The 23,141-nt window shown below is 36.4% G+C and overlaps 1 protein-coding gene across 5 annotated transcripts in view; it reads left to right on the top strand.

Moving 5' to 3' along the window:
- Nucleotides 1-23,141, top strand: part of LOC115220413 (ubiquitin carboxyl-terminal hydrolase 3-like) — a 116,306-nt gene that overhangs the window by 65,460 nt on the left and 27,705 nt on the right. For 4 of the 5 annotated variants that reach the window (XR_005002408.1, XM_029790535.2, XM_029790534.2 and 1 more), the window contains 2 exons: nucleotides 18,696-18,779; nucleotides 21,295-21,379. Coding sequence is in view for 4 of the 5 variants with exons in the window: in XM_029790535.2 (XP_029646395.1) it covers nucleotides 18,696-18,779; nucleotides 21,295-21,379 (169 nt within the window). In the remaining variant the exon portion in view is untranslated. Of the gene's footprint in view, nucleotides 1-2,859; nucleotides 2,863-18,695; nucleotides 18,780-21,294; nucleotides 21,380-23,141 lie in introns of all 5 variants that reach the window. The other variant, XM_036509841.1, reaches the window with a different exon arrangement.

Raw genomic sequence — 23,141 nt, 5'->3', positions numbered from 1 at the left:
GAGCGTTTTAAGAAAGTCAGGGAGAGGGTTAATTGATGGGGCCTGTCTGTTTATCTCTTTCTTACTGTGAAATATAAAATGCATGGCTTAAAGCTGTATGTTTATGTGAGAGAGAGAGAGAGAGAGAGAGAGAGAGACAGACAGACAGACAGAGATGGAGGATCACCTTACTGACTGCATTTTATAAAAGACATGCCATCCCATCACATCGATGGTTAGCTGTTGTTTCAATTCCACAGCCATATTTTTTAAGACAAAAGGAGCCTGGTGGGTTGATCCTTATGATGATCATTACCATGAGATACTTTTGAAAAGGTTTCTTATGAAATTGGGTTTAAAAATAGGGGTTAAAGTGTTCAGCAAATTTGGGAACAACTTCAGTGGCGTTAGGTGGATGGGGGGGGGGGCAGCATTTTTCATAGTACCTGTGCAGCTTCAACTTTTGAATGTTGATGTTTGAGGAGGAAATGTGGGGGATGGGGGAAACAATGGGTCTAGTTATGAAACTCAGCTGGAATGATGAATGGATGTGGGAGTGGGATACATTAGTTGGGTTAGGAGTGGTGTATACTTGTTTCTACTTCAGAAGAGAATGGGCCACTTGTAGAACTAATAATAAAAAACAAAAAAAACAAACTTGTGTGATTGAGCAGTTGTAACAGGCCATTGAATGGGAAGTTTGCCTATCAACCAGATAGCTTTCAGAGACATACACTCTGGAATGTGGTGTGTATTGTGTTTTGCAGAACAATCATAATTTTTTAACCCTGAATAGGAAATCTAAACTTTTAGATTGAATGGTGGTGGTGGTGGTGGTGGGGCTGGGTGAGATTGCTGTAGTATAATCACATGTCAGCCTTGATTGAATGAATCTGTAATCAAAGGTATTCCAGCTGTTATGATGCAGGGTTTTTCTTCTCTCAGATGTAACATATAAGGACCATGCCACATTATAGTACATTGTGATTTCAGGGAAATTTTGCCTGCTATTACTAACAGAGAGAGCGACCAACAATATAGATGATTCCTCGTTAGTTCATTATGGCTTTTTCCAATGCGCCAGAGAGAAAAAATTTGTTTGCTTGTTATCAGTCGTAAGACACTTGTTGTTTTCACCGTTAATGCTTCTGTATTTCATGTTTCTGTATTCCATTATTGTTTTTTGTGTTTTTTTTTTTTATATCTGTCCCTTTTGCTGTCCTGGTGTTCGTATGCATTCGATCTTCTTCCAGGAATCTACGCTTCCAGCTTAGTTTTTCTAATGCTCGTTGCTTAGTTTTTCTTGGAGGGCTGGCCGTGATCTAGTAATTCAAGATTAATCAGCCGAAATTACTACGATGATCCGGTTCTTGACTGAAGACTGAGGGGTTCGAATGTCCTGTCCATGTTTATTGTATCGTCTTCTAAGAGTTATACGTTCTTGTCCATGTTGTATTTTTCTACATACCTTAATATATATATATATATATATATATATATATATTATATCTATAATATATATATATATATACATATATATATATGCTTGAAGCTAACTTTCTTCCTACCCTCATCCTTGGATCTTACATATATATTATAGTTCTTTTTGTTTTGTTCCAAGGCATCCCTAATGGGGTAGGCTTGTGATCGCAGGTAGCCCAACCATTTGCTATTTGCTATTTCTAGCAGAGCTAGTGACCCCATAGAGGCTGTCTTGTTGGCCTTATCTTGAAAGGTCATCACACTAGCTACACATCTATCTAGCCAATGAGAGAGCCTCTATATTGATATGTGGTTATATTGAAAGGTTATCAGAAGTTTTGAGGCCTGGCATTTGCAGAGAGTGTGTTCATGAGCAGAGTGGATGTAACATTATAAAATGTTTTGTTTTAATGTTTGTTTGGCCCCAGGTCAGTTCTGAGCAAATAGACCAGTCATGAAAGGCATTCTGGCCTTGACCAGCTCTCCCCACCCTTAAAAATTTTTTTTTTTTCCAGGCAAAATGGATCCAGGAATACATCATATAAAGCATCCTTATCTTTTTAAAATAGTGCAGTGCAATTTGAGAGAAATTCAGTTGCTAATTCAAAAAACTCGGGTGTGACTGTTTGGAATAAGTGGTAGGGGAAGCTTTTTAGTACAGTGGTAGTAATTGTAGGGGTGAGAGTCAATAAGAACCTGTAGAACACAACTACACAGAGAAAAATAATGTACTTTTAATTTTATAAATTCATTAAGATGCCACTCCTGTAAATTAGTTTCAGTCTTAAGGCTTAAAGTTTTTTGTTTTTGTCAATGAATGGTTTTATAATTGAATGTTTATCAAAATTTCAACTGTGTGAAGGATGGGGGTGGGGGTCCCTTTATCTGGTGTAGAGGCTTTCTCTTGGCTCATAGATGTGTTTTCTTGGTGGTAGTGACTGTGCCTTAGGGCTGTAAAAGGAAATTACATTCAGTTGTGTGGTTAAGAAGCTTGCTTCCCAACCACATGGTCTTGGGTTCTGTCCTACTGTGCTAACCCTAACCCTTGGACAAGTATCTTCTACAATAGCCATGGGCTGATCAAAGTTTTTTTTTTTTTTTTGTGCATTTGAGGTACGGAAACTGAAAGAAGCTCAAATATATATATTGTGTGTGTGTGTGTTTTAGTGTTTGTTTTGGTACCAGGGTGTGATGAACGAGTATCACCATCATACAAGGGACCTTGTTCATTTCTGTTTTTCCATGCAAAACATGCCTGGCAATGGGAAAATATTACCTTACTTGGAAACAGGTGAGGGTTGACAACAGGGAAAAGTGAATGTTAAACGATGATGATGTTACCATTGTATGTGAAGGCATGTGGCCTAGTGGTTTGACTGTTGGACTTACAATTATTAGGTTGTGGTTTCAATTCCAAGGCTGGGTAGTGCATTGTATCCTTGAATAAGGCACTTCATTTCATGTGATCTCCTATACATTCTGCAGTAAATGAATGACATCTGCTATGGAGTGATGCCTCACAGACTATTAGCCTCAAATCTTGCAAATGCTAGATTTCAATGGTCCTTGTTGGCTGTGGCACTCTGGTTGGATGGAGGAATATCACCATTGTAGCAGTGTTCTTGGTTAGTGCACAATGTAGAAGATGTAGGCATACACAGCATAAAAGAGTGTGTGTGTGTGTGTGTCCATCCATCCCTCCTGACTATTTCATAGCTGACTACCCTTCCTGTTCTATATTTAAGAGATGAGGAATTATTTACATTATTTACATTTGACAGTTATTTATCCTCATCTTCTTTGTTGTTAACACTACGTTTCAGCTGATATACCCTCCAGCCTTCATCAGGTGTCTTAAAGAAATTTCGAACCTGGGTTCTCATTCCTAAGGTATTTTTCGATGTTGTTATTATTATTCAGGTCACTGCCTATAGTCGAACTCGGAATCTTGGGGTTAGTAGCCCACACTCTTAACTTGAATAATAATAATAATAATAATAATAATAATAATAACATTGAAAATACCTTAGGAATGAGAACCCAGGTTCGAAATTTCCCCAAGACACCTGATGAAGGCTGGAGGGTATATCAGCTGAAACGTGTTAACAAACAAGATGAGGAGAAATATCCATCAAATGTAAAATGTACATAATTCCTGTTGTTACTACTTCATTGTAAAGTAGGAAGTACGAAATTTCCCCAAGACACCTGATGAAGGCTGGAGGGTATATCAGCTGAAACGTGTTAACAAACAAGATGAGGAGAAATATCCATCAAATGTAAATAATGTACATAATTCCTGTTGTTAACTACTTCAATTGTAAAGTAGGAAGTAGCAGCATTTATTGCTCACTTATATTGCCTGAAGCAAGTATTTAACAATCACTTTATATGTGAGCATGTGTGTGTGTGTAACCTTATGTAGGCATGTGATTATCAGTGTGTGTCTATGTGTGTGTCTATGTGTGTGCTTGTGTGTGCTCATGCACCTTATTTCTTAAAAGATGTCATTCCATTCCTTTAGTTTCATGTCTGTTGCTAATAGTTTAACCTCGAAGTATCTTCTATACATCGTTATTGTTGCTTATTCCCAGGTCAGTTCTGATTAAGCAGATCTGTTGATTAAAGACATTCCATCTGTGACCACTGTTTTTATTAGGCATAGTGTAACATTGACTACATTATCCAATGTGGAGGGTGTTATGGGTGCTAATCCTAGCAGATCAAGAAGTCACATAGAGGCTCTTTCCTTGGCTCATCTTCTGTATGTTACTCCACATCAGCCCTCATTAAGCTGATCTAAGATCAGAGGTGTTCCAGCCTGGACCCTCTCCCACTCCATCTTTTTGTAATGTAAGCCAGGAACAACATTGTACACTTTATTCTTCATTCATGATGATTTAAATGAGATTCAGCTGCTATTTCTAGCAGGTCTAGCAACTACATTCAAACTTCCATAGAGTGACATTTGCTTGCTCCCAGTGTAGGGATTTCATGAGATCGAAATATTTTCATATTCTTGGATAATAGTTATGGTTACCAAAGTGCTTTGTTTCTTTCTTTCATGCACGCATACATACATACATGCTGCTGCTGCTACTACACACACATGCATACAATCACACACATACACACAAGATGAAGTACATTTATTTACTCCCATTGTACAATCTTGTTTAAACAGCTAATTGAATCAGTTGTGATATGTTCGTTATAAGGTGATGATTGCAAGATATATTCCTTCACACCTCCCTAGGAATGCGAATGTGTTAACAGTATCAGATGTTTAACTTAATGGTATATGTTTGCCTGTTTGTGTGTGTGTTTCCTAATGAGTTGCTGAATAACAATAAAACTTCTCAGTTCAATCCTTATGTCAAGCTGCCAAAAATGGCTCTTATGGGTCTTAATTTCAGAGATAATTATGTAAAATATCATGTGCCTGTGTGTGTGTGAGTATTTGTGTGTGTGTGTGTATGCATACACATGACAGATAAAACTTGGTATATTTACATATTCATATGTTGATGTAAATAAATGAATAAAATATGTTACATGGATTGAGTACTCTTTTCTCTTCTTCCTAATTAGAAGCGTGTGTGGAGTGGGGTGGTGTGGGGGTTGTGTAGTGTCAAAAACGAATGACATCTCATCTGGTGGTTGCCATAGGCTCTCTTTTTTTTTTTTTGTTTTGTTAAAATAAACATTTCCATTTAAAGGAAAATGAAAACTTATTTGTTGAAACATAATAAAAGAATATATGTGTGTGTGTGTGTGTGTGTGGAGGGAAGTATTAATTAATTTTATTTAAATATATCTGTTTGTGTTTGTTAATCTTCAAAGGATTTCATTATGGAACATGCAGATTGTTTGGTATTTATCTCCATGACAACATGTAGCTCTATTACATAGATTAGTTTTAATCTTTTTGAAACTGAATGCAAATGTTTTTTCTTTTTCTCTTTTTTTGCTTTTGTTGCTGTTGTTTTGTTAAGTTTCATGTATTTTGCTAGTTTCATAAAACACAGATAATCTTCAAGCCTTTTGATTGTTGTTACCTTTTGCCCTCCAGTAAATTCGGCTGAGGCAATTTACAGTTTTTGTTTGCACGTCCTTATCTGCTATCTTGTTGCACTCATTGGACTTCAGCCATGCTGGGGCACTGCCTTGAAGGGTTCAGTCAAATCAACACCAGTAATTATTTTTTAAACCTGGTTCTTATTCTAGTCAGTCTTTTTTGCTATGTTGCTAAGTCATGGGGATATAAACAGACCAACATCCTCTTAAAGACTTTGGTCAGCCAAGGCTATCCTAGAAGACACTTGCCCAAAGTTCTACACAGTGGGACTGAACCCTGAACCATGTGGCTGGGAAGCAAACTTCTTACCACACAGCCACATGCCACTCCTGTGCCTATATCCATCTCATTTTAAGACAGCAGATTGTGATTTAAGAAAGATATAGTTGCTATATCTAGTTGGTGATTTGAGGAAGATTTGGTGATAATTTCTAGCAGGTTAAGTAACCATGGAATGGTTTACTTGTTGATTTGCCAAGTTTTGTATTTTTATTGTTATTATTATTATTTCTTGAAGTAATATTCTTCTTATTATTATTTCTTGCTTAGCAATATTTCACCCATCCTTACGTTCTGAGTTCAAATTTTGTTAAGGCTGACTTTACCTTTCATCTTCCCAGGGTCAATAAAATAAGTACTAGTTGGGCACTAGAGTCAATATAATTGACTTATCTGCTCCCTGATCTGGGTGACCTTGCTCCAAAATTTGAAATCATTTCTTGGCCATCCCCCATCCAACAGACCTTTGATCAAAAAGTTTAGGGTCATATTTATGATTTCTAAGAATAAATTGTTCCCTTTAGATGGGTGGGTATGATTTGAGAGATTTGGCAGCTATTTCTAGCAGATTGAGCAACTATATAGAATTATGTCAAAGCCTATACACACTTACATGCACACACACATACACATGTATATATGTGTATGTGTGTGTGTGTTATATATATATATATATATTATATATATATATATATATATATATATATATGCATGCATGTATGTATGTATGTATATATATTTATATATATACATATGCATATGTGTGTGTATATATTTATATATATACATATGTATGTGTATGTATATATGTATGCACATCTATATGTGTCTCTTTGTCTGTGTCTGCTCCTCCTCCACTTAGCAATCAGTGTTGGTTTGTTTACATCGTCAGCAGTAGTTCAGCAAAGGAGCTTTTTAAGTACCAGATTCGAAAGAAAGAGAAATATTGGGGTCAGTTTATAATCGACTCAAAACCCACCAAGGCAGTGCTCCAGTATGGTCACACTCCAGTGACTGAACCATGTAAAAGAAGAAAAAAAGAAGTCTTTTAGTTGGTTTTTTTTTTTTTTTATGCTTGGCTACTTGATCGGTGTTTGGAACTTGGTTCTTTGACTGACAGAGCACGTGCCTGTCTGATGACTGCACTAAATTGATAGTGTCTTCCTGCAACCATAGAAGAATGGCACCAATAGAGAATGGTGATGGCCACGGCGGTGGCATCAGTGTGGTGTGTGTGTGTGTGTGTGTGTGCGGAGGCTTGTCTTGTAAGTGATAGCATAGCATGAAGATGTAACAAAGTTCATCCATGGACGGACTCTGCTTGCCCGTGACGATGGTGATGATGCTGTTGCCGGCGGCAATCGTTTGAGAGTAATCTAGCATATCTGCCCGAGCCATCTGGTTGTTTAACGATGGTGTTGTTAATGTTGTTGTTGGTGGTGGTAGTGGTGCTGCTGCTGCTGCTGATGATGATGATGATGTTCAAGATGATGATTGTCATCATCATCATCATCATCATCATCATCATCCCTCTGTCCTTTGTTTTCTTTCTCTGTCATCTGGTAATAAAAACACACATGTATTTGTTGATTGATAGATATTGTACAGTATTTATCCAGCCATAGGAATTGTTAATATTAGCAGAGATATAAATTATATTCCAGAAGATATTATTCATAGAGTTGATGTAATTTTTTCTCTTTTCTTTCTTTCTTCCTTTCTTTCTTTCTTTCTGTCTATCTTTCTTTCTTTTTTATCTTCTAAGGAAGAAGAATATACTGGAATGATTCAGTGTCATTCTTTTGGTTTTATTATTTCTGTTGGAATGTCATATTTATGTAGCTTCATTTTAATCACACCCCCCCCCGCCATCACCCTGTCAGTCTTTCTGTCTACACAGGTTTGCTCTCCCTCTCTCTCTCTCTCTCTCTCTCTCTCTCTCTCTCTCTCTCTTTCTACAACATATATATTATTTGAAAGGGTTTTATGAAATTTTTATATTTTTTATTTTTCTACCTTCTGACTTGAAGTTTTCTCTCTAAGCAGGTTTTATATTGCCACCCATACACCCGTTTCCCACCTTGCATTAATTTCTAATCTGTTTGGGAGTCTTCCCACACTGCTCTCTGTTCTACCTTTTACATGCATACATACATACATACACACATACACACATACACACACACACACACACATACATACATACATACATACATACATGCATACATACATACATACATACACACACACACACATACATACATACATACATACATATGTGTTTGTGTGTGTGTATCATCATCATCATCATGTTTTGTATGCTTTCCATGTATCACAGTCCAAGTCAGTTCTTATTCGGAGTACCATGTTTTATTTGTACATTAGATATTTGGCCTGGTTTCAATGGCTCTATACCTTTCCATATAGTGTGTATATATGCATGCATGCATATATATATATATGCATAAAAACTTAGATATGTTTCGACCAAAGATTGGTCCAGGCCATGTCTAACTTAATAGCACCACCTGATAGGATTACCTAAATCCTTTTAAAGTCAAGTTTTGTTTATGGTCCATTCAAGTAGTGAGTTCTTGTTGAGTGAGTTGTATCCAGGTATGGGTGGCTTGTCCGGTATTCCTTGAAGAAATCTGTCCAAACTCCGTTTAAAGGTGATGGAATCCTTTTCCTCTTTGATCAGTTTTGGGACAATATTAAACAGTACAGGGCCTGTTGAGGAAAAGAAATTGTGTTGCAGTGTACCTATATGTTGTGATCCTGAATTGGGCAGGGGACATGTGGCTCATGGTCCCAGCCTTGGATGAACCTTGAAACTGATGTTCAGGTCATTTGGGCAATGCTGGTGGTATATTCTCCATATCGTACAAATGATGTACCGCTTGCGATGGCACTGGAGAGAGTAGAGTTTCAAGGCTTTAAGGCTGTCCCAGTAATCAAGATCAGTCATGCCTTGGGACAAAATGGGACATACGTGATTGAATAACATTATCTATAAGTAGCTAAATATTCTTTTGGAATTTTACTTAAAAGAATCTGTACAAACCTTTACTTCAACCCAATCTGTGTGTTGTGTTTATTGTTGATATATATGTATATTCTTTATAAGAATAAAAATATGAACTCTATCAAAAAAGTATTTGGGTAAATCCTTCAGTTTAATGTAAAGTTGGGCAATGCTGGTGGTATATTCTCCATATCGTACAAATGATGTACCGCTTGCGATGCACTGGAGAGAGTAGAGTTTCAAGGCTTTAAGGCTGTCCCAGTAATCAAGATCAGTCATGCCTGGGACACAAATGGGACATACGTGATTGGAATAAACATTTATCTACAAGTAAGCCTTAAAATATTCTTTTGGAATTTTACTTAAAAGAATCTGTACAAACCTTTACTTCAACCCAATATGTGTGTGTGTTTATGTGTTGTATATATATGTATATTCTTTTATAAGAATAATAAATATGAACTCTATCAAAAAAGTATTGGGTAAATCCTTCAGTTTAATGTAAAGTTGTTTTACGTTCATATTCCTGGTGCTTTTCTTTTAATAATATTTACAACTTATTTTCATAAAGCTGGAAAGCTACAATGGTTTATTTGTATGTCTCTATCAAAGCATCTGTAGCATGTAATGTGGTTTAGGCTCACATGTGTTAGGTTGTGGATTCAATTCTCAGAACAGGAGGTGCATTGTATCCTTGAGCAAGGCACTTCATTCCAATGAGCTAAAAATGAGTGCCAGTGACTTGAGGTGTCGACCTTACAACACTGGCATCCCATTCAAGAGGGAGTCTGAAAGTTCACTTAAGCACCATAGAAACTGGAGTAAACTCTAGCTTTAACTTAAAGTGTAGTTCATCTGAGAAAGAAGAGGCAGCAGCATTAACTACCCTTCCCCATCCCCTGTTATTTCCAATACTTTACTCTAAGAATATTCTAAATGGTTATGAGTACAGCCTCTTCTAAGACTTATTCACATGTATGTGACCCATTGTCACTTCAGTGAAATACTAAAATCTGAGGAAACTCGTGGTGGTTTGCTTTGGCAAATGGTAAGTACCAGGAGTTGAAAAAGTGGAATAAAACTAGAAGAAATCATTTTGTCATGAAGAAGAGAATGAAAGGCTCTGCACGAAATGTTAGGCTTCTAACATAATTTTTAATCTGAGTGTTTGTAGTGATGTTTAACTGTACCCCAGAATCTAGTTGGACATTTTTTTACCAGGTGACATTTGAGGTTGAGGTAGGTTTTAAATGTTGTTCACTCTTAAAAAGACATCTTTCCAAACCAAGGACCAGCCTTCAGTTTGGCAGGATTACTCCTCTTGGACGTTGGTGTTATTGCCTTATGAAAAGGAAAGGAGCACTCCGTCGGTTACGACGATGAGGGCCCCAGCTGATACGATCAACGGAACAACTTGCTCGTGGAATTAACGTGCAAGTGGCTGAGCACTCCACAGACACGTGTACCCTTAACGTAGTTCTCGGGAGATTCAGCGTGACACAGAGTGTGACAAGGCTGGCCCTTTGAAATACAAGTACAACAGAAAACAGAAGAAAGAGTGAGAGAAAGTTGTGGTGAAAAGAGTACAGCAGGGTTCACCCCCCCCCTGCAGGAGCCTCGTGGAGCTTTAGGTGTTTTTGCTCAATAAACACTCACAATGCCCGGTCTGGGAATCGAAACCGCGATCCTACGACCGCGAGTCTGCTGCCCTAACCACTGGGCCATTGCGCCTCCACTATTGCCTTATGAAGAGTTAGCTTCAATGAAGGAATGCTTCTGTAAAATCAGTTCCTTCAATATTTCATATGTAAATTCCAAATATACTAGCTTCAGGAAAAAACCATTGTAAGGGTGGGAAATTAGCTGACTAGTATTAATATGCAGGGTTTTTATTTATTTATTTATTTATTTTTTATATTTGTTTTGTTTAAATGTCTATGGCCATTTTAAAAGTTCATTTAAATTATTGCATAAGAAAATTATCCAAGGCTTGCTCTGAATTAATTTTAATATTCTTGTTCCGAGAGAGAACGTGTAACTCTAGCAACTGAAGGATTAGTTAACTCTCATTCAACTTCTTTTCAGGTGTAGCCACACAATGCTTTCTTATTCAATTTGATTACATGTTGTCTCACTGTCACACTATTTATATCAGTAAAATATCCAGAATAAATTATTTGGTGGTTTAGATTTGACAATTGTTGTGTGAGGAAAATTATACAGCACACAATAGAGCAGCAATATGAATTAATTATATGTAATACATTATGTTTTACCGCAAAATTATTTTAGAGCAAAGCTAAAAATAATTTCTTATAAAGAGTTATTTTGTATAGTCTATTGTGTGTTATATGAGAAGAGATACACTAGAGAAAAGATGAGTGCACAGAGTGGGCTTAGCTGGGGATGTTTAAAAAAATTAGCTGATGAAAATATATAGAGGTTATTCTAGTACCCAGTAATAAGGGTAGCATGACTTAATGAAGTGAATGTCTATTCACTGAATAAACTGTCACTCAAAAAGAAAACATAAGCTATTTTTTCTCAGGCATTCCATGAGGTCTGGTTAGCATAAGTAAGGCTATATTTTTCTGATGAGGTCTAATAAGACTGAAACATGTCCAAAGCTGTCACCTACCACATCAAAGATCAGTTACTTCCCAATGATGCCCCCATTTAATTTTTAATCACTTCATATCTCAAAGTTATCTCCCTTGTCTTTCTCATTAGTAATGATTTTCCTTTTTATTATGGGTCTAATCTTTTTTAATTGATTAGCTTTTTTTCCTACCACATTGTGTTAACCTCCACTTAACTATGTATTCTTCATACTTAGAATCCCCTTTTCTTCTTTAAGCTGCTTAATTAGGGAATATTTTGAACTGAAATTTTTTATTCTCTCTGTTATTTTATGACTTGGTTAGTACTACATAAACTATACTTCACTGAGGAGGTCTAATTAAACTGAAACATGCCCACAATTGTCACTGTACTTACCAACAATGAGATTCACTTACCACTGTATGATCCTATTTGGTGTTTTAAATAATTTAAAATTCAGAATTGGTTTCCTTGATTTTCTTGGCCATAATCATTCAAAGTATAATTCTAATTAATTGAGAGAAAATCACATTCATCATATTGAGTGAAAAAGGATTTCGAAAGCCCATCGTAAGTGTTTGATTCACTTGTAATTGGTTAGTTATATAAATGTAATAATTAATTTTGGTTTACAAGTTCAATGACTCATTTAAGCTATTATAACATTTATGACTATAAATAATTGTTATTAGTTGGCACATTGTGTGTGTGTGTGTGTCTTTGTCCCTTACCACCACTTGACAACCGGTGTGGGTGTATTTACATCCATGTAACTCAACTGTTTGGCAAAAGTGACCAATGGAATAATTACCAGGCTTAAAAAATAAAAATAGGTACTGGGGTCAATTCATTTGACTAAAAAAAGTTCTTGAAGGCGGTGCCCCAACATGGCCACAGTCTAATGACTGAAACAAGTATAATTATATTTATATATATATATATATATATATATATATATATATATATATAGAGAGAGAGAGAGAGAGAGAGAAAGAGAGAGAAAAACTTGTTTGCTTTATTGTTTCTGTGGAAACATATTTTGAATATTTTATTGTTTTGAAGTATTAATGTAAAGAGCTTACTCTTTTACTTGTTTCAGTCATTTGACTGCGGCCATGCTGGAGCACCGCCTTTAGTCGAGCAAATCGAACCAAGGACTTATTCTTATAAGCCCAATCGGTCTCTTTTTGCCGAACCGCTAAGTGACGGGGACATAAACACACCAGCATCGGTTGTCAAGCAATGCTAGGGAGACAAACACACACACACATACATACATACATATATATATATATATATATACATATATACAACAGGCTTCCTTCAGTTTCCGTCTACCAAATCCACTCACAAGGCATTGGTCGGCCCGAGGCTATAGCAGAAGACACTTGCCCAAGATACCACGCAGTGGGAATGAACCCAGAACCATGTGGTTGGTTAGCAACCTACTTACCACACAGCCACTCCTGCGCCTATGCTTATATATATTTTTCTTAGGTTGTCTTTTGGGTTTGTGAAGCTAGTTTAGGTATATTGTTAGTTGTGAGATTTACGTTAATCCATGCCAGCATGGAAAACATGCTAAGTGACCATGATGATGTTAGCCTCAATTTAACCCTAAGTAAAGTAGTAAACAGATTTTTTGTCTTGGATTTGTGTATGAGAGGATATATGAGTTGAGGATTATGTATTACAAGTTGTGTGTCCTAGCAAGGGATGGGTTGTGAGTTAATATGATTAATAAAGGCACTACAATAGTTTGATAATAAACTAACAGGTGAAAGAGTTCTCAGCTTAAATTTCAATGAATCTATAGTTTCTGTTTTATTTGCCTATATTTATTTAATAAATGAGAACTTTTTGTTTTCTAAAAATATCACACTGTGTTGAATCACCAGTCTTTGTACTTAAAGATTGCTCACATACCAATAAAATGTCTAACAAAATTATTTAGTTTATTATTTTTATTGGTTTAGAGAAAAAGCAATAAAACTTTTAAGGAGCTTTTCAAATAGCATTTTTGTTTGGAAAATGTGTGATGTAATAAAAAAAAAAAAAGAAGAAGAAGCAAACTGTCTTCTCTCGTTTAAAAGTCTGGAGATCACCTGATACTGGCCTTTTTAGAAATTAGTTACATCTCTTTATAATGAGTTTAGTTCCTAACTCCCACTAGAGTCAACTTTAGCTTTTCAGTTTTCAGTTGATTTAACTGATTCTCCTGGCCATCTCAATCTGTTGATTGTGACATTGTCAGAAATAATAGAATCACAGGAATGTCAGACGAAATGCTTTGTGGCATTTCTTCCAAGTTTTTACAGTCTGAATACTTTTCCTGCCAAAGTCAACTTTTCCATTCATTCTTCCAAGGGTTAAGTAAATAAAGTATTTATCAAACGCTGAAACCTTAAAAATTTTCTGGCTTTCTGCCTATAATAGAAATAATAATAAGAAGAATAATAATTATAACTAGTGCATTGGCAAAACCATTGAAGCATCAGACGAAATGCCTTGCAGTATTTAGTTGCAGTTCATGAGGATCTGAATTCAAATCTCACTGAGGCCAGCTTTTTTTCTCACCCTTCCAGGGATAATAACACAAAGTACTGGGGGTCAGTGATATTGATTAACCCTTTTCCCTCAAAATTGCTGGCCTCAAAGACATGGCTGAATCATTAGAGCATCAGAAAAAATGCTTCACAGTATTTGTTCCAGCTTTTTACATTCTGAGTTCAAATCCCATGAAGGTCGACTTTGCTTCTTATTCTTTTGGTTTTGATAAAGTATTGTAACAATCAAGAAATGGGATCAACATTATCAAATGACCTTCCCTCAAAACTGCTGGTCTTGTGCCTAAATCAGAATCTATTATTATTATTATGTTATTTTATTGTCTTTGTACAGCTTCTAACACTAGATATGTACTACAGTGCCAGCTGTTCACTACTCACTTTTCAAGCACCATCTGGAGTATTCCAGTAGTTCCAAGCAGTGCTGTTTTCTGCAAGTGCTCCTCCCTTATTGCAGTCCCTATTTGTTCTCTTTTATTCTTTTACTTGTTTTAGTCATTTGATTGTAGCCATGCTGGAGCATATATATATATATATACAACAGGCTTCTTTCAGTTTCCATCTACCAAATCCACTCACAAGGCTTTGGTTGGCCCAAGGCTATAGTAGAAGACACTCGCCCAAGGTGCTACGCAGTAGGACTGAACACAGAACCATGTAGTTGGTAAGCAAGCTACTTACCACACAGCCACTCCTGCGCCTATATGTTCCATGTACTTCTCAAGATTTTTACTTACTGTTCCCAGGGCGCCAACATTATTGGTATTACTACCACCTTTTTCAGCAACCACAACTGCTTAACCTCCCAAACTAACCTGTCATATCTATTGACTTTTCTTTCTTCTTTATCACTTACCTTGTTGTCAGCTGAGCATGATCCAGCATTGTTTGCTTTCTTTCTTAATTAACACTAAGTCTAGTTTCCTATTCTCTATTCAATCTTATTCCGTCCGTTTAATTTCGACTTAAGGATCAGTCTCAGTCTGTGCAAGTACTCCACCTTAAATTTTTCGTCATTTCTTTCTCCATCAATTTATCCATTTCCATTATCCCAAGTACTTATAGCCCATCTCTTCTATCTCCTTCATAACCTCCCCCAATGGTATTGCTAGCCCGTCCATACATTTAATTTTGCCTATCTACAAGACTAACACACCACACTTTTCCAGTTCATTCTGAAAGTATACACCATATCAGCGCATTATTATTATTATCATCAAGGTAATGAACTGACAGAATTATTAGCACTGCAGACAAAATGCTTAGCAGCATTTCATCCGTAGTTACATTTGGGGTTCAAATTCTGCCGAGGCCAACTTTGCTTTTCATTCTTTTGGGGGTGATGAAAAAAGTACCAATCAAGTACTGGGGTGAATGTAAATGAGTTATCCAGTCCCCCAAAATTGCTAGCCTTGTGCCAAAATAAGTACCACTTGAGAACAGGGATCAATGTCATTGACTGGCCCCTTTCCCTAAAGTTTCAGGCCTTGTGCTTATAGTAGAAAAGATCATCATCATCATCATCATCATCATCATCATCATCATCATCATCATCATCATCATCATCAACAACAACAAGGTGAGCTGGTAGAATTATTAGTGCGCCAGACAAAATACTTTGCAGCATTTCATTTGTTATTATGTTTGGAGTTCAAATTCTGCTGAGGTCAATTATGATTTCCATCCTTTTGGGGTTGATAAAATAAGTTCCACATGAACACTGGAACCAATGTAATTGATTGTCCACATCTCCCCAAAACTTCAAGCCTTATAGCAAAGTACAAAGAAAAATGATATTATCATTGGTGTTGTTGTTTCATTTTAAAGAACAAAATGTATAAGAATTCAGAATTTATAAAATACATCCAGATCCAAAATGTTACTAAACAATTGGAATTATGCTAACAGGAAGCAGACAGTGGACAAAAGCAAATATATATCTATATTGAATTAGCAATGCTTAGATGATCATTGTCATTTGAATAAACTCGCTCAAGCTGAAATAATCCTGTGATAATTCTGTTTAAAAATGATAAATAAATAATTCCTCTGTTGAGATATAATTTTAGTAGAAAGTGTTTGAGAAATTTTGGACTGGTTTTATTTTGGTTAATAAATTTCTTTCCAAGTGTTTGAAACATTACTTCACATTCCCTCTTTCTTGCTTTCTCTTTTCCTTTCACTTACGTTTTTGAAACTCTCTCTCTCTCTCTTTCATAATACTTTTTCTCTCTCTCTCTCTCTCCCTTACTCTCCTATATACAACGGAAGCTATTTGTTATAATTACAGATGATGTTATCAGCTAGTTATTGTTATTAAATTGGTGAGTGGGTTCCAAACTCTTTATTCTCAGGTGTTCTCGTAGATTGTTTAATTAAGTAGAGAAAAGATAATTTTATCAGCTGGTTATTGATATTGGAAAAGACTTCATCCCAAGGTGATCGCAATCAGCAACTTCAATTGTATTTTCATAAATGTATCGACCCAGTCATTGATAGCAGCAGCTGGCAGTGACTTTTTTTTGGCAGTGAGTTGACAATTGAACTTTTGAGATATTGTGACGTGAACAAAGTACGATGAATTATTAACTGTCCTGCTTAGGGTCTGGTTTATCTACTTTTCCTTGTTAGTGGGAGACTTATACTGGTTAGTGTTCAATATGAACTGCTGCAAGATGATGTCAGGAAAATGTGAATTAATCTGGGGAGACTATTCCAGAAGGATGCAGTTATAGTGTAGAAGGATTGGAGAGAAAGCTCAGTGTAGACTTTGTTGAGTGAGGCTCAGTTGTTGTTATTATTTAGTCCCAACTTAACTCTGATCAAGCAGACCTGTGATTAAAGGTATTCCAGCTGGGATCATTCAGTCTTCGTTTTATTTCAGGCACTACATTGTCTAATGCAATGGTTCTCAACCATTTTTCACCTATGGACCCTTTTAGTTTCTATTTTGCTCTACTGGACCTTTCTTATCCATTTGCTATTTAAAAAAATCTTTTTGTATTTTTATAATTAAATATTATTAGGAATTGTATTAAAAAAATTGTTGAAAAACTTTGAGTCTTGCTGAAGTATAACTAATTCATCACACAGAATTTTTAAGAACAAAATTTTTGGTTCATATGGTCCCTGGTTGTTGTTGTTTGTTGTTGTCCTTCTCGAGCCATGCCTAGCTCATAAGGGCCGGTTTCCTGGTTTCTTGGCGTATAGGTTCCCCACCTGGATGGGACGCCGGTCCGTCGCAGGTGAGCTGCAAGATGCAGGAGGGAAAGAGTCAGCAGAAGTTCGCCATTACCTTCTGCTGGAGCCGCGTGAGCTTAGGTGTTTTTGCTCATAAACACACACATCGCCCAGTCTGAGATTTGAACCCGTGATCCCTCGACTGCGAGTCCGCTGCTCTAACCACTAGGCCATGTGCCTCCACTCCCTGGTTAAAAATGACTGGTCTAATGTATTCATCTTTATTGAGACAGTATATGTGATTTGGTGGAGATTTGGTTGCTGTTTCTAGCAAGCCAGGCAACTCTTATAGAATCTTCCTTGCTTTCTTATGTGAGACACAGTGATGATGTTGAGGAGGTGCCAGTGTATTGGTTAGGCCTGGGCAGAGTCAGTACATAATTTACTATTTCAAAGGAGCAGAGGCTGTTGCAGTTGTGGTTGAAAAGACAGAGAAAGAAATAGTGTATCCGTGGTGTAGCAGTTGTATTGATGTGTGAATCTGTCTTTTATACTGGAATATTTGTTGTAGTAGTTGCACCAACCCAGATATACATTTGTTTATTTTACTACAAGATGAGCTCCACTTGAAATTTATAGACAATCAGCAAGTGTTCAAAGATGGAGTGCAATAAAGTATTGGAGGATTTAAACTCAAATAACTGGCAAGATTTCAAGCCTACTATTCATCAGTTATTATGACCAGATTAGTTTTCAGGCATTTTTATTGTGTTTAATTTGGTGAAGAAAAAGAACTTCTGGCCATTAACTGCAGCAATTTTGGGTTTAATAAGGTAAAACCAAAACTGGTTTATGAATTAACAACTCATTGGTGGTGGTGGTGGTGGTGGTGGTGGCGGTGGTGGCTGCTGCTGCTATTGTTCAACCTCAGCATATGACTGGTACTTGTTTCATTGATCCTGCAAAATTAATCCTGGTGCTATTTGGTGTTGAAATCTCAAGGGATCTGACTAAATACAAAAATGAATTTTGTCTGATGTTCTACAAACTCTGCCATCATCATCTGGCCAAGCTTGCTCGGCACACTTTTAACCTGCACACACCATCCATCTCGATTCTGCATCAGTTGAAGGAGGTCTTTGGGGGAGGCATCTAGTGTCTCTGATGAGTTGATGTGCATATATCATGTGCAGATGACCTGCTTGAGTACAGTCATCTTTGGCATCCGTGGCAGTAGGTCTTCGTTTAGCTTGCCAGCAATGTCTCACAAAGCATAAGCACTTTTCCCTTATAATGATAGAAACAGGCAGGAGATCTCCATACAGCTGTTTCTCTGCCAATCCATTTAAAATGTTTCTGTTTTTCCCCATTCTTTATTCTTCATCTCTCTCTCTCTCTCTCTCTCTCTCTCTCTCTCTTCTTTCTTTCTTTCAGATCTTGTGGAAATATTTCTTTTATTGATTACCACTGAAATACATTTCTCTTGTTTTTTTCGTTCTTTTAGTTACGTCTGTGATGAATTTGTGGTCAATGATACCAAAGGAGGACATCTTGAAAAACTCCGAAAACATCTTCAGTCACTGAACAGGTATTTATATTTTTTTTGTCTTCCTGTTGCTTAATCCAGTGAAAACCAAAAATAAAATGATGATAAAATAAAAGAAGCAAGACTCTCTCTCCATCATCTTGGAATGTTTTTCCCTCATCCTCCTTCATTTTTCTGCCATGTTTACACTTAAATCTCTGCATACTTTCCTTGCTCCCCTGGAAGGACAAACATTATATTTCTGTAATGTGAGTGTGTGTGTCTTCATATTTGTACTAGTTGGGCAGTTGTGACACTTGGTGTCCTTCTTAACAATGTTCAACGTTATTCAACAGTTCAACAGTTGGTGTCAAGAAGGACATCCAATTATAAAGTACAGAAACCCCTCGACTATCGCGGGTGTTACGTTCCAAATCCCACACACACACACACAATAAGGGAAAATCTGCAATGTAGAAACAGTACTGTACTGTATATTTTTAAAAATTATTTTTATGATTTGTATATATTTATTTTATTATAAATGCAAAACAACACTACAGAGGAATCAACGTAAGCTTAAGTAATAAACTGTGATAGGTGAACCACGATATGGCGAAGGATTACTGTACTGCCTCAAGAAGCCTTATTCGACTTGTGCCAGCATTAAAAAAAATATGGACATAAAACTTGTGGTGGTGGCAGTGACATGTGTGTCATTCAGCAAGTTACCCAAAATACTGTTCTTGAGATATTCATGAACATGGAAGATATAAGAGCAGAGTAAGCTGGATTTTGAAAATCTTAAGTCCTGCATTGACCAGATCCTTACACTTCATCATCATTGATCAGATGCAGGATCTGTAGGTTCCCCTCAGTTTCATCAGCTTTGTAAAAGCTTCCAGTAGTGATTCAGTATCTACACTGTCATTACAGAATACCCTCCCATCAGCATGCTCATCCGTATCATTCAACAGCTGTAACTAAGATTCTTGCTGTCAAGTGACACACAAAAGGAGATTGTTGAAACAGGAGTGAAGCAGGGTTGTCTGTAACCCAATGTTCTTCTTGATGGTGATTAACTAGATGTGTAAAACTACACAGGCCAAAAGAATAGGCACATGGTTTTTACAAGAACAGATGCTACAGTATCTAGACTTTCTGGATGGCACTTGTCTGATATACCAAAATGTTTTAGGACATGCAGTGAAAATTGTACTACAAGTTTACGTTGGAAAGACAGAGATCATGAAAATTAAAAGTGACAATCTTAAAGCATGATGTCCACAACTGGAAGTACAGAGATGGGCATTGAAGTGAGACTTGATAAAATGAGAATTTTAAATAAATATATCAATTCTGTTAAGCTGTAAAGTGTCAAGATGGTGAATGAGCACACACACACATGCCCTCAAAAAGCCCCAAACATTCACAGTAAAATGCCTCAGAAACATTCTAAGCATTAGTTATCCAGAAATTGTAAGCAACAAAGATTTCCTGACCAAAGTCAAGTTGGGACCCATTGGTGCAAGTGGAGACAGGTAGGCTCTAAGAAGATCGGACAGGTGTTTAGCAAGACAAGCCTTGGAACGGAACCCAGAAGGGAAAAGGAAGACACCCAAGGATCACCTAGCAGAGATTGAGAGAGGTATTAGAAGTAACCAAAGATTTCATGAAACTAAGTGAAAAGGAAAACAAATGTGAAGAGGTTGTGGAAAGCCTATGTTCTGCTGAGAGTCTGAACTGGCCATGATTTTAATGATGGAGATGATGACAGTGATGGTGCTACTGCTGCTGTATATGAACATATCTTGTGTGGGTGTATTGATATTGATATAAGGGGGCAGGCTGGCAAGATTGGTAGCACAGTGGGGGAAAATGTTTAGCAACATTTTGTCCATCTTCATGTTCTGAGTTCCAGTTCCACCAAGGTTGGCTTTGCCCTCCATCCTTTCAAAGTCAATAAAATAAATACCTGTGGAGCACTGGTAGTGATGTAATCAACTAACCCCTTTCCTTTAAAAACTGCTGGCTTTCTACTAAAATTCAGAACCATATACATACATATATATATATATATGGATGTATGTGTGTGTATGTATGTATTCAATATGTGATCGCATGTGTATCGTTGGTGATTTTCTTTCTCCGTCTTCCCTTCCTTGGACCTTTCCTTTTTCTATGTTTCTGACAAAGAGCTCCGCTTGAAACATTAAATCCTCCTTCTTTCTTTCCTTTCCTGAGCGTCCAATAACACTATATTTGTTCCACGTCCTTGCGTTGTGTTTTCTCTTGTGTTTTCATATTTGGATTAACTAACTATATATATATTATATATATATATATATATATATATATATATATATATATATATATATATATATATATACATACATAATATTGATGTGATCATTCTTACATTTAATATGCAAAAATGTTAAAGATCAGTGCTTTATGTTCACATTACCATTGTGATATTCTACATATTTAAAGATGTTCTGAAACGTACACATGTGTGTGTGTGTGTGTGCATGTAATATACATGTGATAGTTATTTCTTTTTTTCCTACCCATGCAGTCCACAGAGCCGGCTGAGAGACAAATCTAAAAGAATTTCTCAAACAGATTCAGTTGAAAATAACAAAAGGAAAAAAATGAAATTGGTGAGTCCTCTACTTCTTTCTCTATTGAAGACAAGAATAGCAACCATGCCAGTGGCGGTGGTTGATAGGTAGAGGATAGGGCTGGGATTATTAGCAATGTGCCTTGCTAGATTTAGTTTAGGATGTCACTTTATAGCCTGGCGTTAAATCCCTCTGGGATCAAGTCAAATAAAATGTCAGTCACACATTACTGTTGATTCAATCGATTTTTGCCATAAATAAATAAATAAAGGCCAAACCGGCTACATCAGTAGACAGTTGTTACAAGATTGAATGAATTCAAATTCAAAAATCTCTCATATTTTGTGGGCAGTATTATATATTTCATGACATGTTTCAGTATTCTTCTTTTTTTCTTTCTTTCTTTTAATGTGTGTGTGTGGGTACTTTGTGTTTTGTATTTTTGCCACATTATGTTGGAGTGGGTCTTGTAACACTTGTTCATGTAATTGGGTTTTGTGTTCACATAATTGATGCCTGCCAATCTCATGAAACACATGTAAATCATATAACGCATTAATACTGACTACATTTTCTATGTTCTGTCTGTCTCTCTCGCTCTCTTTTTCTTTCTCACTCTTTCTCTCCCCTCTGTAAGTATGTGTGTGTGTGTACGCGCACACACACAAACGACAAACAGTGAGAATGTGCCCAACACTGCATTGGTGGATAAAACTTCTCTATTTGTGTATTAAGGCTACCATTAGTTTCATGTTAAGAAAAATATCCTAATAACTTAACAATTTTTTAAGCTGATCACATGGAGGAATGGTGTTCATCTCTGTTTTGGATGAAAAACACAAAAACCTTTTTTCAGAAGGTGGTGCTCCAGCATGGCTACAGTCAAATGATGGAAACAAGTAAAAATATATATATATATATTTATTTTATAGAAGGAGCTTCTACAGGACTAGAACTGTTTCATTCAAATGAAATCATCAGGGCTTCCTGATGATTTCATTTGAATGAAACAGTTCTAGTCCTGTAGAAGCTCCTTCTATAAAATAAAAAAATAAATTAATTTACTCTGCAATGTATTGAGTACCTTATTCACTGTGGTTAACCCCGACTCAACCCGGGACTTACATATATATATATATATATATATATATATATATATATATATATATATATATATATATAAAGCATAATTTCATATTTGGCACAGTCCCCGTCCATTTGTACTAATTTATGCCTTTGTATGTGTTAAAAAAAATTATATATATATATAGCTAGATGGCATAAGATATACACCTGTTGCCTCTTTTGCACACACTAATAATCACTGTACGGACTATATTTATGTAATTATAAAGTTTATATAAGTGCAGATATAACCATGTGGTTGAGTGGATTGACGTGCAACCATCTGGTTTCATGTTCAGTCTTATTGCCTTCTACTGTAGCTTTAGGTTGGTCCATACTTTTTGTGTTGAATTTTGCTGATGGAAACTGTGCAGAAGCCCACCCTGTATGTGTTGTGTCTTTTTATGTTACCTAATTTAGTGGTTTTAACAAGCTGTGCTCAATGAAATAAGTGCCAGCCTGAAATTAATGGCAGGATAGACAATATGAATGGCTAAACACTTGAAAGCAGTGTACCAGCACTACCACTATCCAACGACCGAATAAAAAAAAAAAGTATACTTTGTGTGTGTGTACAATATAATTGTGTATGTACAAGTATATCTAATAACAACAGTATTGTGGTGCTTGTTTGTAGATATTGAAGTGAAATATTGTAGTTCATGATTTTGACATC

The sequence above is a fragment of the Octopus sinensis genome, linkage group LG16 (assembly GCF_006345805.1).
Source record: "Octopus sinensis linkage group LG16, ASM634580v1, whole genome shotgun sequence".
NCBI lineage: Eukaryota > Metazoa > Mollusca > Cephalopoda > Octopoda > Octopodidae > Octopus > Octopus sinensis.
Note: the sequence above shows the minus strand (reverse complement) of the source record. Positions and strands in the feature narration are given on the sequence as shown.